The sequence below is a fragment of the Heteronotia binoei genome, chromosome 17 (genome assembly GCF_032191835.1).
Source record: "Heteronotia binoei isolate CCM8104 ecotype False Entrance Well chromosome 17, APGP_CSIRO_Hbin_v1, whole genome shotgun sequence".
Taxonomy (NCBI): Eukaryota; Metazoa; Chordata; class Lepidosauria; order Squamata; family Gekkonidae; genus Heteronotia; species Heteronotia binoei.
This window is the reverse complement of record NC_083239.1, coordinates 34,892,176-34,908,820: the sequence shown is the minus strand read 5'-3', so window position 1 is coordinate 34,908,820 and position 16,645 is coordinate 34,892,176. Positions and strand designations below refer to the sequence as shown.

The 16,645-nt window shown below is 45.2% G+C and overlaps 2 protein-coding genes and 1 non-coding gene across 3 annotated transcripts; 2 read left to right on the top strand and 1 right to left on the bottom strand.

Moving 5' to 3' along the window:
• Nucleotides 1-1,580: 1,580 nt before the first annotated feature.
• LOC132585950 (free fatty acid receptor 2-like) lies at nucleotides 1,581-2,709 on the top strand. Its single transcript, XM_060257833.1, has one exon. The coding sequence runs from the start codon at nucleotides 1,589-1,591 to the stop codon at nucleotides 2,693-2,695; it is 1,107 nt and encodes a 368-aa protein (XP_060113816.1). The 5' UTR covers nucleotides 1,581-1,588; the 3' UTR covers nucleotides 2,696-2,709.
• A 7,651-nt stretch (nucleotides 2,710-10,360) lies between these two features.
• On the bottom strand, nucleotides 10,361-10,431 carry TRNAT-UGU (transfer RNA threonine (anticodon UGU)). The gene has a single exon. It is a non-coding gene; the product is annotated as a tRNA-Thr (tRNA).
• A 4,882-nt stretch (nucleotides 10,432-15,313) lies between these two features.
• On the top strand, nucleotides 15,314-16,428 carry LOC132585794 (free fatty acid receptor 2-like). The gene has a single exon (XM_060257674.1). The coding sequence runs from the start codon at nucleotides 15,322-15,324 to the stop codon at nucleotides 16,426-16,428; it is 1,107 nt and encodes a 368-aa protein (XP_060113657.1). The 5' UTR covers nucleotides 15,314-15,321.
• The last annotated feature ends 217 nt before the right edge of the window (nucleotides 16,429-16,645 follow it).

Below are 16,645 nucleotides of genomic sequence, written 5' to 3'. Positions count from 1 at the left end.
GAATTCATTCTCAAATTCAAAACAATGGGTGTGTTGACACACACTAAACAATGCACTTTGCAACTGGATTTTTATGCGTAAAAATGGCCACATCCATTTGCAAACAGTCACCATGTGAAAGCACCCAATGCACCCCACCCCCATGGATGCTCAGGACCTAGGCTTCCTAGATCACTATTATCGCTATCTTACATACCCGACTTCCTGACACCTCTGTAACTGCCTATTGTATCTGCTTATCTCATTTCATCCAGCCTAGATTTTATGTTTTGCCTGTCTAACAGCTGAAAGTGTTTCAGATCCTCTCTGAGAGAACTGAATCTTCTTTGAGTTGAGCTATTAACTTCATGCATCTGATGAAGTGAGATCTGCTGGAATAAAGTTTTGTTACACTTCAAGGTGCCACTGGTACGATTTAAGGTGCCCCTGGACTACTGTGTTAGTTGGTTGCAACACCACCCTTGGAATCATATTAACAATGGAACTGCAGAAGAAGAACTGCAGATTTATACCCCGCCCTTTTCTCTGAATCAGAGACTCAGAGTGGCTTACAATCTCCTTTATCTTCTCCCCCCACAACAGACACCCTGTGAGGTGGGTGGGGCTGAGAGGGCTCTCACAGCAGCTGCCCTTTCAAGGACAACTCTGTGAGAGCTATGGCTGACCCAAGGCCATTCCAGCAGGTGCAAGTGGAGGAGTGGGGAATCAAACCCGGCTCTCCCAGATAAAAGTCCACACACTTAACCACTACACCAAACTGGCTCTCAATAGACATTAGTTAAGTGGTTTTTCAGTGGTTGATGTTCCTCCTGACATCTTGCAGTAGAATCTCAAATAAGATACCATGTGGCAATCTGAAAACCAGGCTGGCTATATATAATAACCAAACTTCCCTTGCCCCAAGCAGTCACAGAAGAGGTGTATTCTAGATCAGGGGTGGCCAAACTGTGGCTCAGGAACCACATGTGGCTCTTTCACACATATTGCGTGGCTCTCGAAGTCCCCACTGCCCTATTGGCCAGCTTGGAGAAGGCATTTCTCTCTTTAAATCACTTTGCCAAGCCCAGCCAGCTGGAAGCTTGGAAAATGCATTTAAAGTTAAAGTTTCTTTCCTTTCACCTTTCCCTCCCATCTATTTGCTTTCCTCCTTCCCTCCCTTCTCTCAAAATATCTGACATTCATGTCTTGCAACTCTCAAACATCTGACTTTTTTTCTATGTAGCTCTTACATTAATCAAGTTTGGCCACTCCTGTTCTAGATTGTGTGTTCTGTTCACATGAGTTAATGATAAGGAATCAGTCAACTAGACCAGTGACTCACAAAGAAGGTGACCCAGAACATCATCACCCAGAATCCTTTGCAATACACTGGGTCTTCATGTCTAATGAGCCAATGTTGACAGCATTCCCTGAAAGTAGAAAGACTTTGAGGATTTATAGACTCTTCTGCCTCCAAGACAGTCATCAGTTGGTGAGAACCACCAGCAACTGTAATCTTCCATTGGGTTTCCCCTTGAGAGTTAAGAAACATGCCTCCTCTTAGTTTCACGTCTAATAATAATTTCCCTCCCTTCCAGAAGCTGAGAGGATGACGAATCTCACAGTGATTCTTGTTATCTACGTCATCACCTTCCTGATCGGCTTCCCTTCCAACCTCCTGTCCCTCTACACATTCTTAATGAAAGTCTGCAAGAAGCCAACCCCCATAGACATTCTCTTGCTCAACTTGACTTTATCGGACATCATGCTTCTGATCTTTCTTCCCCTCAAGATGACAGAGGCAGCCCAAGACAATGAGTGGCCTTTCCACAGGGCCCTCTGCACTGTCACCAGCTGCACCTTCCATAGCAGCATCTACATCAGCACTCTTTTCCTCACGGCCATCAGCGTGGACCGCTACCTGGGGGTGGCATTTCCCATCAAGTACAAGCTGAACCGCCGGTCAATCTATGCAGTGGTAGCCAGCATCTTCATCTGGGTGGTGGTCGGTTCCCACTGCAGCACGGTCTTTGTATTGAGGACTCTCCGCAACGATTCAATACCACCCTCACAGCTGCCTTCCAACCACGTTGTGTGCTTCAAGGAGTTCAACGAAGAGCAGAAGAAGATCATCTACCCCTTCCGGCTTGAATTGTGCCTCGTCCTCTTTTGCATCCCTTTCATCATCACCTCTTTCTGTTATGTCAGTGTGATCCGAATCCTGGCCTCCCTGCCTAACGTCGAGGCCCGCAAGAAACAAAGGGCCGTGGGCTTGGCTCTGGTCACTTTGCTCAATTACGCTTTTTGCTTTGGCCCTTTTAACATCTCCCACGTCTTTGGAGTGATAAGTTATGAAGACCCTAACTGGAGAGAATATACCTTTGCTCTCAGCTCCTTCAACACCTGCTTGGATCCTTTCATCTTCTTCTTCTCATCCAACGCCATCCGACGAAACGTCAATGTTTGCTGGGCTGGCATGTACCGCAGAGTCCGTCCCATTTTATCACGCTGCTCTTTGCCTTGCTGCAAGGAACCCAGAGACAACGATGAAGGAGCAGGAACTGGTGCATTATCTACTTCAAGTGGACTGGGAGGGACTGGCACGTCCACTGAATCCTGTTCCTTTGGCCACACCGCAAAGACCTGGGAGCTCAGCGCGCTGGATGCTGAGCAAGAAGCATACTGCACCAAGTTCCATCGACATCCAGAACACTAGACCCAGAACAGACTTTTGTGAATTGTTGCTGACAGGGCTTTTTTTGTAGCAGGAACTACTTTATATATTAGGCCACGCACCGCTGATGTAGCCAATTCTCCAAGAGCTTACAGGGCTTTTAGTACAGGACCTACTGTAAACTCTAGGAGGACTGGTTACATCAGGGGTGTGTGGCCTAATATGTAAAGGAGTTCCTGCTACAAAAAAGTGCCTTGGTTGCCGATGTCTAAATTCCTTTGCCCCAGTTTTGGATTTGGAGTTACGAATTCAAAATTGCATGTCAAATGGGGGGGGGGGGGTTTATGTTAATGTTTGAATCTTATATACATATCTGGATCGCGTTTTTCTTTGTCGGCATCAAATATGCGATTCCTTAAATAAGCAGCTTCATTCGGCTTGCAGACCCATGCTACAATGAATGTTGTACAGGTGCAACCTAACTGCATTTCCACGAAATGACCCCTGACTGAAAACACAGTAACCAGAGCCAGAGTCTCATGGTGGTTAGAAAATAGGCCTAGGATCTAGGAGACCACCGTTCAAATTCCCGCTCTGCCATGTACACTGCCCTGCATTCCTCAAAACAAGGACAGGGATTTAAAAACATATACAATGGCGGATTTTGGAGAAAAGTTCTCTAATTTCAAATAATCTTTTTTTCATTAGGCTGGGATTTGATCAATGGTATTTCATACCGGCAAGAAAGCTGTAAAAGGACTGCGACAAAAAAGGGGAAGGAGGTTTACTTGTGCAATGGAGGAAGTGTAGTGATTTTCATCCCTGCACGTCTCCGCCTCTTGTCTGCTAACTGATTGAAAGAGAGAAAATCTATACTGATTTTCCATGCAAATCCTTTTAAGTATTCAATCAGGGGCAGGGGAGTATATGTAGCCCTGTTCCTAATTTAGTCTTCACCAAAAACAGGAGGCTTGGCCCATTACAATGCTTAATTAACACATTCAGTATTCAGCAAGTTATGATCTTCTCCTATTGGGGGATTCTGTTTTTGGTAAATTTATCCTGGAATCCCCCAGTTTAGAATGGTGGTTAATAAAGGAACACCCTGTGCTCAGGGCCAGCACGTGGGAGTTGGAGAAGTAGTAGGGTTGCCATGTTCAATTTAAGAAATATCTGGGGACTTTGGGGGTGGAGCCAGGAGACTTTGGGGGTGGAGCCAGGAGACATTAGGGGTGGAGCCAAGATCAAGGCTGTGACAAGCATAATTGAGCTCCAAAGGGAGTTCTGGCCATCACATTCAATGGGACGGCACACCTTTTCAATGCCTTCCTTCCATAGGAAATCATGAAGGATAGGGGCACCTTCTTTTGGGGCTCATAGAATTGGACCCCCTGGTCCAATCGTTTTGAAACTTGGGGGATATTTTGGGAAGAGGCACTAGATGCTGTACTGAAAATTTGGTGCATCTATCTCAAAACACATGCCCCCCAGAGCCCCAGATACCCGTGGATCAATTATCCATGATTTTCTATGGGAATAAATCTCCGTAGGGAATAATAGAGTTCCCAGCAGACATTTCCCTCCCCTCCCCCTGCTTTCTGATGACCCTGAAGCGGGGGGAGGGCCTCCAAACGGGGGATCCCCTGCCCCCACCTGGGGATTGGCAACCCTACAAAGTAGGCAGCCGCCTGGGGCACCACTTCACCACAGGGGCAGCAGTGGGCGCCCCCTCCCCCTCCCTGCTCACGCTGACCCGAACCTGACTCAGCCATCCCTTGCTGGGTGGTGGCAGGAGTGCCTTTTGGCTGTTCTTGGGGCAGAAGGAGGCGGCCTCTGGGGCCCTGGCCTCTGCCCCTCTTGAATACGGCTCAGCCCTGTTCCTTGCTGAGCAGCAGCAGGAGCAACTTTGGGCTGCTCTTGAGGGGCAGGGTAGTGACCTCCGGGGCCCTGGCCTCTGCCCTTCCCAAATGCAGCTCAGCCAGTCCACTGCCTGTCCCTCTCCCTCTTCAGAGGAAGCTGGGAAGAGGTCACCATCTTCCCAGCTCCTTTTGAAGAGGGAGAGGGCTGGACTGAGCGTTCATGCGAAGTGCGTGCAGCCCAGTGACGTAACTTCCAGTAAGGTCATCAAGCCATGCATGCTTTGCGTGCACGAGAAGGATATAGAAGGGGGTGCCAGTGCAGGGTGAGGTGTGGGGCATCAGAAACCCTAGCGCTGGGCCTACCTGTGCTAATGCTATAATTGGGTTCTTTTGTAATAAAGGGGTAGGGGAGTAAATTCCTGGAGCTGTGCACGCATTCAAATTGAAAGTAGTTCCCCTTATTCTATATGGCTCAGCTCTTTAGAGTAATGCTTTCTACCGTCTGAAGAAGTGTGCATACACACGAAAGCTCATACCCGGAATAAACTTTGTTGGTTTTAAAGATACCATAGGACCCTAACTTTGTTGTTGATTCAGACCAAGTCGGCTGGAGCTTTCTCAGATAACAGTGATCAAATTCTTGTTCATTTTTAAAGAAAATATTGAATATACCATGTTGTGTCTCAGACCGATTTCCACTAGCCTTACGCCGCTCTCACGCTCCTATTCTATTCGGGGGTTCTGTCAGACTTCACACTATCTGCCCCGGGCTGCAACTAGCTTCACCTTTTTCGCGCGGCAAACAGAACCCCCGGATTGGCTACATCAGGGGCGTGTGGCCCAATATGCAAAGCAGCTCCTGCTAGAATTCCACCCTTGATCATGAGCAACTATTTTTGCATTCGTCTTGGTCTGAGCTTTACGATACAGGATGTCAGCCATCCTGGCCCTCAAAGCCTTTGTGACCTCTTCTCCTCAATCCTGGTCATGCTCCATTTCTTCTGTGTTCTCCAATTCTCCATCCGCATCTCACTTGTAGGTCAAGCTGCCCTGGGAATAGCTGTACTTTTTAAACCCACTTCAATTTGGCAAAGGATGGGAGGATGTTTACAAGGGGCTCTGCCCTGGTACGAGCACACTGCAAAGAAACGCCTAGGTGGGGATCCATCGATCCTGGCCGGAGTAGCACTTAGTGGCCTTCGGTGGTTGCGACTCAGAGTCTTAATGGCAAGTGGAGCCTCTTTCCTGCCTGTGTTTTCCAAACCAGGCAGATTGTCTGGTGTAATGTTCTATCGGGAATCGAGGCTTCCTGTGGTGAAAGGACAGAGAAACGGCCCTAGTTAAAAATCACAGCTTTGGAGAGGAATGTTCTACCCGATCGTTCTCGGTCGATGCAACGGATAGTTGTTGGAAGCGTTTGTTCTCAGGAGGAAGAAGGTGCCCTCTGCAGGAAGAGAGGCAAAATGCAAGCAAGTCACCATTTCTATCAATCTGTCCTTTAGTGACAGCTTAGAATTTTTTATCCAGAGTCGGAATCGACTGGCACTTGCACAGGGGACTACCTTTACCTGTAGAACTTTTTTAATGGAGGGAAGCATGGCATTGAAACTGCAAGGAATAGGGAGATTAAATATGTGGCCTTGTAAAAAAAAAATGATCTCAAGGCAAAGGAACACTGGAAGAGCTTCTCAAGATGGCAGGGCCATAGACAGCAGTAGGGCACAGGGGCAGTGTCCCATATCGAATCTGCAGCACCCCTACCCAATCTTCTCTGTCTTTCCTTTCAAAGGGAAGTTTAGGGAAGACTGGGTGGGGGTGCTGAAGGTTCTATAGGAGGCACTGCCCCTGTCACACACACACACCCCAGCTGGCTACAACCCTGCAAGATGGACCAGGCCTGGAACAGACACAAAAAAAATTGGACAATAATCACTTACAATTATTAACAGAAGATAGCTTGCCTAATTTGGGAGAGCCATGCTCATATCCATACATATAACCCCTGTTCCATGTTTGGCTCTCACAAGGTGGAAGTTCATGGTAGTATTTATATAAAGAGTGCTATGAAGCTAAAAGAAAAAAAAAAACAAAGTTCTGAGTTGAAAACAATTGGGTTAAGCCATCCAAAACACAGAGATGCCCAAAAAGGGGAATACGATGATGCCCCCTTTCCAGTATGGCAAGGGCCAGCGTGGTGCAGTGGTTAAGAGCAGTGGACTCTGATTTGGAGAACCAGGTTTGATTCCTCACTCCTCCTCCACATGAGGAGTGCTGGGTGACCTTAGGACAGTCACGGGGTGCATTCCCACTACACTAAATAATGCATTTTGCAACTGGATTTTTACTGTGTATGAATAGCAAAAATCCACATGCAAAATACATTATTTAGTGTAGTGTGATTGCACCCACAGTTGTCTTAGAGCTCTCTCAGCCCTGCCTACCTCGCAAGGTGTCTGTTTTGGGGAGAAGAAGGGAAGGCAATTGTAAGGTGCTTTAAAACTCCTTCAGGTAGTGAAAAATGGGGTATAAAAACCAACTCTCCTCCTTCTTCTCTTCTCTTCTTGTTCATAAGTTGCTGTGAACCTTTTCACAACATCCATTTACCTTAGTGATGTTTTCACTTCAGTGGTTTCCTTTAGTCCATTTCCATGCCATCAACACATCACTTATGCTGAAAAAAATGCATACCTTTTGCAAAACCATGAAATGTGAAATGGCACAAACAATGAAAAATCACAGGTTCAATTCACCCAAAGAAGAGGCGAAATAGAAAAAGGGAGTTTCAAGATTAACCTTTTGCAAAGCCGAAATTTCACATGAAATGTGAAATGGCACGAACAATGAAAAATCACAGGTTCAATTCACACAAAGAAGAGCAGAAATCAAAAAGGGGAATTTCAAGACGAACCAGAGATGGATCAAAAATTCAATAGTCTAGCATCCTTGTCATAAGTAGGTCTTTGATTTCCCCTAACTTTTTGTAAATGTTGAGCTGCTGGGACCAAAACCAAGGGCCACATCATAAATCTAAATATAATAATAATAATAATGATAAATTTTAATTTATATCCCGCCCTTCCCGCCGAAGCAGGCTCAGGGTGGCTTACATGACATAAATACATTATCACAGTAGTACAGCAATAAAATTCATAGCAATTAAAACTACAATTACATTTAAAACAGCATTTAAACTAGTAATTTAAAACCACAGTATGATATGGGGGAGGGACGGTGGCTCAGTGGTAGAGCATCTGCTTGGGAAGCAGAAGGTCCCAGGTTCAATCCCTGGCATCTCCAAAAAAGGGTCCAGGCAAATAGGTGTGAAAAACCTCAGCTTGAGACCCTGGAGAGCCACTGCCAATACTGACTTTGATGGACCAAGAGTCTGATTCAGTATAAGGCAGCTTCATATGTTCTATGGTGCCACAGTCTTGGCATGTGAAAACATAGTTTTCATTGCGATGATACAATGGTTCCACCTCAAAAGGCCAGCTGGAAGAGAATGGTCTTGCAGGCCCGGCAGAACTGATTAAGGTTCATGAACAGCTGCACTGAAGAAAGAATAGACACATGGTTGTAACAAAGAGGGCATGACTCACTGGGATAAGCCCCCACCTACAGTTGCCAGCTTCCAAACCAGCCCTCGCTTGTAGTTGTCCCACTTACAGCTGGGTGATCTGATGCAATGTGCATCTGTCTGTATTGAAGTCTAGGCCACAAAATAATTTCCATGCTGTTTTTTGCAGTTCAGATTTCTGATACAGGGACAGGGGTACCGTTATTCCCACCCTAAGAATGAATACTTAAATTCATTTCCATGTAAATCAGTACTGATAACATTTTTTTCCTTACCCAGGTCGCCACCCTCTTGAATTATCATGTTCCACTTCTAAGTTTCTAGTCTAGCAAAAGAGACGTGCAAAACACCACACCACAACCACAACTAAAATCTCCTTCACAACAAAAGTAAAACCGCTTCCCCTTCTTGCCACATTCGGTACTTTTGCAGCTTCCTTGCCCAAATTCAACACTATCTAACAAAGTGAACGGAGGGAAGGGAAATGTTTGTCCCACGCTTTGTCTCTCAGGTGTATTTGGTTGTTGTTTCATCTGGTCTGTCCTCAGGACAACCCTTCAAAGTGGGCTGGACTGCGAGTGAGTGACTGACCCAAGGTCACTCAAGAGAAAGTCAACAGGCTTAGAAACGTATTCTTCTGCTTAGGATGGCACTGCCTGTGAGCAGGCCCATATCCAGAAAATTCCAGTTGGGGGGGCCCACAGGGAAAAGTTTGGGTGGGGGCCCCCCAGCAGCCCCTGCTCTCTCTGCTGCCACTTTTCTGGCAGCCCCAATGTCTCCCCGCTGCTCTGGCAGCCCTGCACCACTCCATAAGGCACCTCCCTCTCCCTCCCACCCACCCACCAACACGGCAAAACAGTAAAGAGTGGGCTCCTGGGGCTCTTTCAAGGCACATCCCCCCGGCTCCCGCCGATCACATGATTAGCGGGAAAAGCCACACCAAAGCCAGCAGTTCCTATGCTGGCTTTCCAGCATGCTCAGGATGTTCAGCACTGGGGCAGACAGTGCTGAACGTCCCGAGCATGCTGGAAAGCTGGTGTAGGAATTGCCAGCTTTGGCGTGGCTTTCCCCATCAATCACGTGATCAGTGGGAGATGCCTTGAAAGCACCCCAGGAGCTCGCTCTTTACTGTTTTGTCAGGTGGGAGGGAGGGAGGGGGAGGCGCCAGTGCCGTCCAGAGGGGGGGCTACCAGAGTAGTGGGGAGACATTGGGGCCACCAGAAAAGTGGTCATGGAGAGAGCGGGGGCTGGGAAAAGGAGGGGCCATAAAGTTCCAAGGGGTGGTTGGGTGGGGGGGGCGTGCCCCCCGGGGGCCCCTGTGACTACAGGCCTGCCTGTGAGCTGAATAGCTGAGCTGAAATCTGAATCTTCGAGGGCCAACACCCTAATCCCAACAACACAAACTCAAAATAAATTATAACTCAGGCTCAGTGCTGCTTTTCCAGGAAATCCTTTAAGCACTCGATCTTAGGGTGCGGTTAGCACACCTTGGCACACCTATAGATTCTTCTCTGCTGCTCTCCTGCTGTTCTGTCTCTTTCGGTGACATTTTTCACTCGGAAGGACTTACTTCTCACTTCAGTGAAGAGCTGGGAGTGAATAAGGGTTAATTGACAGCTAGGGAGATATTCCCTCATACCTGTGATTACCTCCTGTTTGTAAAGCTCCCTCCTCCCAGCATAAGTTTACCAATAGCTGTTCTAAGGGAGCTAGAAATCCAATAAGTTGGAGACATGATAGTATTTGATCCTTGCCAAACCCTGGACTTTTATAGTGCAATCAAAACAGATCTCCTCCCAGTCTGGGAGGTAAACTGTGGGTAATGCCTTCCTAGTTCTTTTTTTCAGAAAGCAGTTGGTTGCCTAATACCTCTGCTTCCTCCGCCAGGCCAGAGAAGGCAGCCGCTTCTTATTGCACCACATTTAATACATCATATTTTTTAAAAAGCAGTACATGGAAACGTGCTCTCACAGCTGCCTTAGGAAGACAGAAGGCAGGTCGGCCGCATCATCTGCAAAAGGCTGTACTTCTTCCACACCTCGAAGAACGAGCAGCGAGGAAGTCAAGTAAGATTTGAACTGCTGCTGAAATGAATGTGCCTTTGCTATTTTAAGATGAATTTAGCTATTGGGTCAAATATGAATATATGAAGCTGCCTTATACTGAATCAGGCCTTTGGTCCATCGAAGTCAGTATTGTCTTCTCAGACTGACAGCGGCTCTCCAGGGTCTCAAGCGAATTATTTTCACGCCTACTTGCCTGGACCCTTTTTGGAGATGCCAGGGATTGAACCTGGGACCTTCTGCTTACAAAGCAGATGCTCTACCACTGAGCCACTGTCCCTCCCCAATAATAAATAAATTGTCCCTATTTGGCTAGTTGATGGTGGAAATTGCTGTCACGTTGCTGTCACCTATGGCAAGTCCCCTCTCACACAGTTTTCAAGGCAAGAGATGAACAGAGGTGTTTTGCCATTGGCTGCCTCTGTCTAGCAACCCTGGAATTCCTTGGTGGTTTCCCATCCAAGTATTAACCAGGACTGACCCTGCTAAGCTTCCAAGATCTGATGAGACAGCGAGACTTAATCTGAATTAGTTGATATTCTCGATAGGTAGGTTGTCTTTAAATTCTGTCCTAATAAGACAAGTTCTGTATGATAATTTCCTACTCACCCTCTATCAATATGTATGGACTGGTAACTTCCATTTCAATGTATCTGAAGAAGTGTGCATGTACAGAAAAGTTTATCCCTTAAATAAAACTTTGTTGGTCTTAAAGGTGCCACTGGACTTGAACATTGTTCTGAAGTCAACGAGATTATTCCCACAGCAGATTTCATGATGGTTTGTATAACTGCTTTGGTCAATCTGCTTGTAGTGTCCAAAGACTCATATAGAATTTCCAGCATTGGGTTTGGAAATATTGGGAGATTTGGGGGGCGGAGCCTAGGGATGGGTAAGTTTCCTCATAGGGGAAAGTTTTTGGTCTTTTATCAGATAAACCAATGTTTATCACTGTCAGCTGCTCTGATTGGTAATACTTTGTTGGGGGTGTCAGGTAGAGAAAAGTCTTTCCCAGCACCTGTTCCCAGAGATCCTTTACTGGAGAGGGTAGTGGTTGAGGCTAGAACCTTTGGCATGCAAGACCATATCAAGTGGCCTTCTACCATGTCAGGACTCAGGGTCCATCTAGCTCCATATGGTCTTCTCTAGTGACCATTGCCTCACTATTGGCAGAAAAAAGTCTTCCCTACTGATCTGAAACCAGGAGTAAGTAGTGTAGTGGCCAGGGTTGCAGGTGACACCAAATTATTCAGGATGGTCGAAACCAAAGCTATCTGTGAAGAGCTCTGAGAGGACCTCCACAAATTGGGTGAATGGGCAACAGTGTGGCAAATGAAGGTCAGTGTTGGTAAATTGTAAGGTGATGCACAAAAAATTGTAAATTGTAAGGTGATGGAACAAAAAAAAAATCTCAGTTTCAAGGAGAGGAGTCTGAACTTGCTGAAGCTGAGAAGGAAAAAGATCTTGGGGTCATAGTGGATAGCTCAATGAAAATGTCAAGCCAGTGTGCTATAGCAGTGTAAAGAGCAAACTTTATGCAAGGGATTCTTATGAAAGAGATTGAGAATAAAACAGCCAATATTGTGTAGCCCCTGCATAAATCTACAATGCAGTCTCATCTGGATATTGTGTACAGTTCTGGTCACTGTATTGCAAAAAGGACATTGCAAAGCTGGGGAAAGTACAGAGGAGGGCATCCAAGAGGATTAGCTGGGGAAAGTACAGAGGAGGGCATCCAAGAGGATTAGCTGGGGAAAGTACAGAGGAGGGCATCCAAGAGGATAAGGTAGATGGAGCACCTTCTGTAGGAGGAAAGGCTGAAGAGTCTGGGACTTCTAGTTTAGAAAAGAGATGACTAAGGGGGGGACATGATAGAGGGTCATAAAAGTATGCATGGGGAGGAGAGAGCTGACAGAACTTTCCCTCTCCCACAATACTAGAACTCGAGGGCATCCAATGAAGCTGATGGGCAGTAGGAGAGACAAAAGGAAATACTTATTTTCACAGAGATTGATTAAAATGTGGATAGATAGATTCATGGAGGATAAGTCTATCAATGGCTCCTGCCAGGGTGACTGAGAGGAACTTCCAGTCACAAGCACTAATTGTCTGAATCCCAGAGCCAGGAGGCAATATCAGGGGAAATCCTTGGCCTCTATGATCTGTTATCAGCTATCCAGAGGAACTGGTTGGCCACTTTGTGAGGCAGGATGCTGGACTAGATGAACCATTGGTCTGATCCAGCAGGGCTGTTGGGTGTTCTTATGCCCTTCACCTGGAGATACTTCTGATTTAGACTGGGAGTTTTTGTATGCAAGAAATGTGCTCCCTCTCCATTAGAGTGAACAGTGGGTTCTAGGGGTGTGCATTTGGATATATCCAATCTGAATATATATATATATATTAAAAATACTTTATTGGGATTTTCTGGATGTGAATGGTACCCAGTAATTTTTCAGGAAATGGGTTTGAAAACATGCTGTAAATATTCAGTAATAACCAGGAATATGGGGAGCCAGAATTTTAAGGCTCCCAGGACTGGGGTTTTTTTTCTTTATTTTTTTTTCCCTGTGTGTCTGTGTCTTCCCAGAGCTTGGTATGAGCCAAGCATGGTGGAAGCATGGAATTCCCCCTCCATAGGAAATAATGAGGGATGACTGGGGCACCTTTTTCAGGGGCCCATGCTCCACACTTGGGGGTTACTTGAGGGACAAGACTCAGCAGCTCTATTGCAATTTTGGTGTAATTTGCTGAAACAAAATAACAAAACAGCCCCTCCCACCCTCCGGAAAGATTCCCTGTAGGGAACAGTGGAGTTGAATAATACTGAAATCGAGAAACATAAACTCAGATCCAAATGCTGAACTGGTATTTCTAACCTGGATAACTGGGAATACTGGTATTTTTTTTTCTGGACAATTGGGAATACTGATATCTGGATCTGAAAATACCAATATTTTTTAGGCGCACATCCATAGTGGCCTATAACTAATCCTTTCCTTCTGTACCAGGCCAACTAGAAAATATTTTGCAAACTGAAATTCTCAGTTCATATTCAGACATTAACAATGTCACATAGCATTTCAGATTTCACTTTTAAAATTTGACTGTGATGGATACATTGAAATTATTCACTTACTGGTCAATTTCAAGGCAATGGTCTTTGGTAGGAAATTGAGACCTTGAGCCTCAGGGATGGGCATATCTATTGTTTCATTTTGTCCATTAAAACTTTTGTTTGAGTTCTTAAATATCATTATGCCATGTGTGCAGGGTGATAATTGCATTTTTGGTCTCACTGACATTCATTTCAGTGGGAAGCACTGGGGAAATGAGTTCCCATTCCTTATTGTGATGAAATTCTCAGGGACTGTACCCTTCACCTAAGTGTAAGGGCTGACATGTTTTCCAGCTGAAAAATATAGAAGACTTATGTTGACATGCAATTGCATACATTTTATTGGAGGACGCACAAGTCAATGAGACCAGCATGGTACAGCTGATTTTGTTAGGTCCAGTGACAGAATTGCTTAACAACGTACCAAAAGCTAATGTCAGCTATACAATTTCAGGCTCGTTCACTTCCTCATCCTCCAGGGTAATATGTATTATCATGAGTCAACATTGTGTCTCCGCTCTCTGCATAGAGGAAACAAGGCAGCCCCTATTATGCAAAGGAATAAATAAGGCATAAGCATGACATTAAAAATCCTTCCCCCAAGATAGATCAAGAGCAGTGACTCAAAAAAGCTCATACCCTGCCAAAAATCTTGTTAAAGGTTCTCTTATTAAAAATCCTAATATTGGGAAACTACATGGGAAAATATTTTGATCTTGCAGAACATTCTGCTATTGATATTATTAGTATTTGTTTATTTATATTCCACCCATTCTCCCATTGGGGGCTCAGAGCGGAGTACATCAAATAGAAATAAAATCACAAAAAAAATCACAATAAGACTAATTACAGCATTCATCAAAGTTCAGCAAAATGATTCAGCAAGATGACATGACAGCAAGGTGGTATAGCACAAAGTAGTACCACAATACAGCACCACCGTACAGTAGTGCAGTAGAGCAGTAAAGCAGTAGGGCGGTAGTGGGGAGGCCAATGGATTGATAAATAAATCTTAAAATTACAGTTGATTTACAAAGAAACTTCAAAGACGGAACTCAATGTGACACTGCTGAATCAGAATTCATTATCAAATTCAAGACAATGTATCAGCCATGGATTATTGGAGAGCTGGGCTTCCCAGCCCACTATTAGTGCTAATCTCTTACATATTCAACCTCTTTCATATGTTCATTACTTCAGCTGCACTGCTGTAACTTCCTATTGCGTCTGCTTATGTAATTTCATCCAGCGCTTGAGTCTGTGTTTTCCTTATGTAACAGCTGGAAGTGTCTCAGACCCTCCCTGAGAAAACTCAGTGTTCTTTGAGTTGGATCTTGTTTAACTCAGGCCATTCTGTATAGCATACTCACCCACAATTCTATTGTGTATATTAAAAAGCTAGATGGATTTACACCTCGTGGATCCGATGAAGTGAGATCTGCTAGAATAAATTTTGTTACACTTTAGGTGGCATTGGATTCCTTTGCTATTTCGACTGCTACAGACCAACGCTACTATACCTCTGAAATAATCATTTTTAGCAATAGACATCACTGAAGTGGGAAAATGTTTTCCAGTCATCTATATTCCTGGGAATCTTGTAGTAGACTCTCAAGTAATTCATAATGTGGTAATCTAAAAACTGGGTTGGCTATAACAACCAATTTTTCCTTGACAAAACCAGCCACAGAAGAGAATTCTAGATTGCATTCTCTGTTCACATGGGTTAATAATAAGAAATCAGCTAACTTGACTAATGACCCACAGAGAAGACCCTAGGATATCACCCAGAATCCTAGCTGGCATAGAACATCACCCAGAATCCTCTGCAATATGCTGGGGTTTCATAGCAGATGGACTAATATGGGAACTAGCATTCCCTGAAAGTAGAAAGACTGAAAAATGCCATAGTATATGGTGTCTTATCATTCAGCTTTTCTTGTTTTACTCCTATAGAACTGAATCAAAACTCTTCCAGGGGCTAAGAAACATGTCTCCTGATCTAGCTTCCTATCTAATGATAGTTTCCTTCCCTTACAGAAGCTGAGAGGATGACCAACCTTACAGTTATTCTTGCTATCTATGTCATCACCTTCCTGATCGGCTTCCCTTCCAACCTCTTGGCCTTCTACACATTCTTAGTGAAAGTCCGCAAGAAGCCGGCCCCTATAGACATCCTCTTGCTCAACTTGACTTTATCGGACGTCATCCTTCTGGTTTTCCTTCCTCTCAAAATGGTGGAGGCAGCCCGAAACAATGCATGGCCTTTCCACAGAGCCCTGTGCACCGTCACCAGCTGCACCTTCCACAGCAGCCTCTCCATCAGCACTCTTTTCCTCACAGCCATCAGTGTGGACCGCTACCTGGGGGTGGTGTTTCCCATCAAGTACAGGATGAAACGCAAGGCCGCCTACGCAGTGATGGCCAGCATCTTCATCTGGATATTTGTTGGCTCCCACTGCGGCACAGTCTTTGTCGTGAGGTCCCTACGCAATGATTCGATCCCGTCGTCAGAACGCCCTTCCAACCATGTGGTGTGTTTCAAGGAGTTCAACGAAGAGCAGAGGAAGATCATCTACCCCTTCCGGCTCGAAATCTGCATTGTTCTCTTTTGCATTCCTTTTGTCATCACCTTCTTCTGTTATGTCAATGTAATCCGCATCTTGGCCTCCCTGCCTAACATCCAGGCCCGCAAGAAACAAAGGGCCGTGGGCTTGGCTCTGGTCACTTTGCTCAATTACACTCTTTGCTTTGCCCCCTTTAACATCTCCCACATCTTTGGAGTAATCTATTATAAAGACCCAACGTGGAGAGAGTATACTTTTGCCCTCAGCTCCTTCAACACCTGCTTGGATCCTTTCATCTTCTTCTTCTCGTCCAACGCCATCCGACGAAACGTCGGTGTTTGCTGGGCTGGCATGTACCTCAGAGTCCGTCCCATTTTATCACGCTGCTCTTTGCCTTGCTGCAAGGAACCCAGAGACAATGATGAGGGAGCAGGGGCTGCTGGATTATCCACTTCGAGTGGACTGGGCGGGACTGGTGCATCCAATGAATCCCCCGCCAGCGTTCGCATCGCAAAGACCTGGGAAGTTAGTGCACTGAACCCTGAAAAAGAAGCATATTGTACCAAGTTCCAAATACACATGGAACATTAGACTCGAAACAGACTTTTGCAAAAAGATGCCAGTGTCTAAATTTCTTCACTCCTGCTTTGGAATTGTATATTCACCATTGTATGTTGTAAATTGTCTGTTTGGTTTTTGTTCGTTTGTTTGTTTTGGATTGACATTTGTATATTGTGTGCATATCTTGATTTTTTTACAGATATCAGGTATGAGGTTGCTTAATTGCATGGTTTCATTCTGCTTGTAG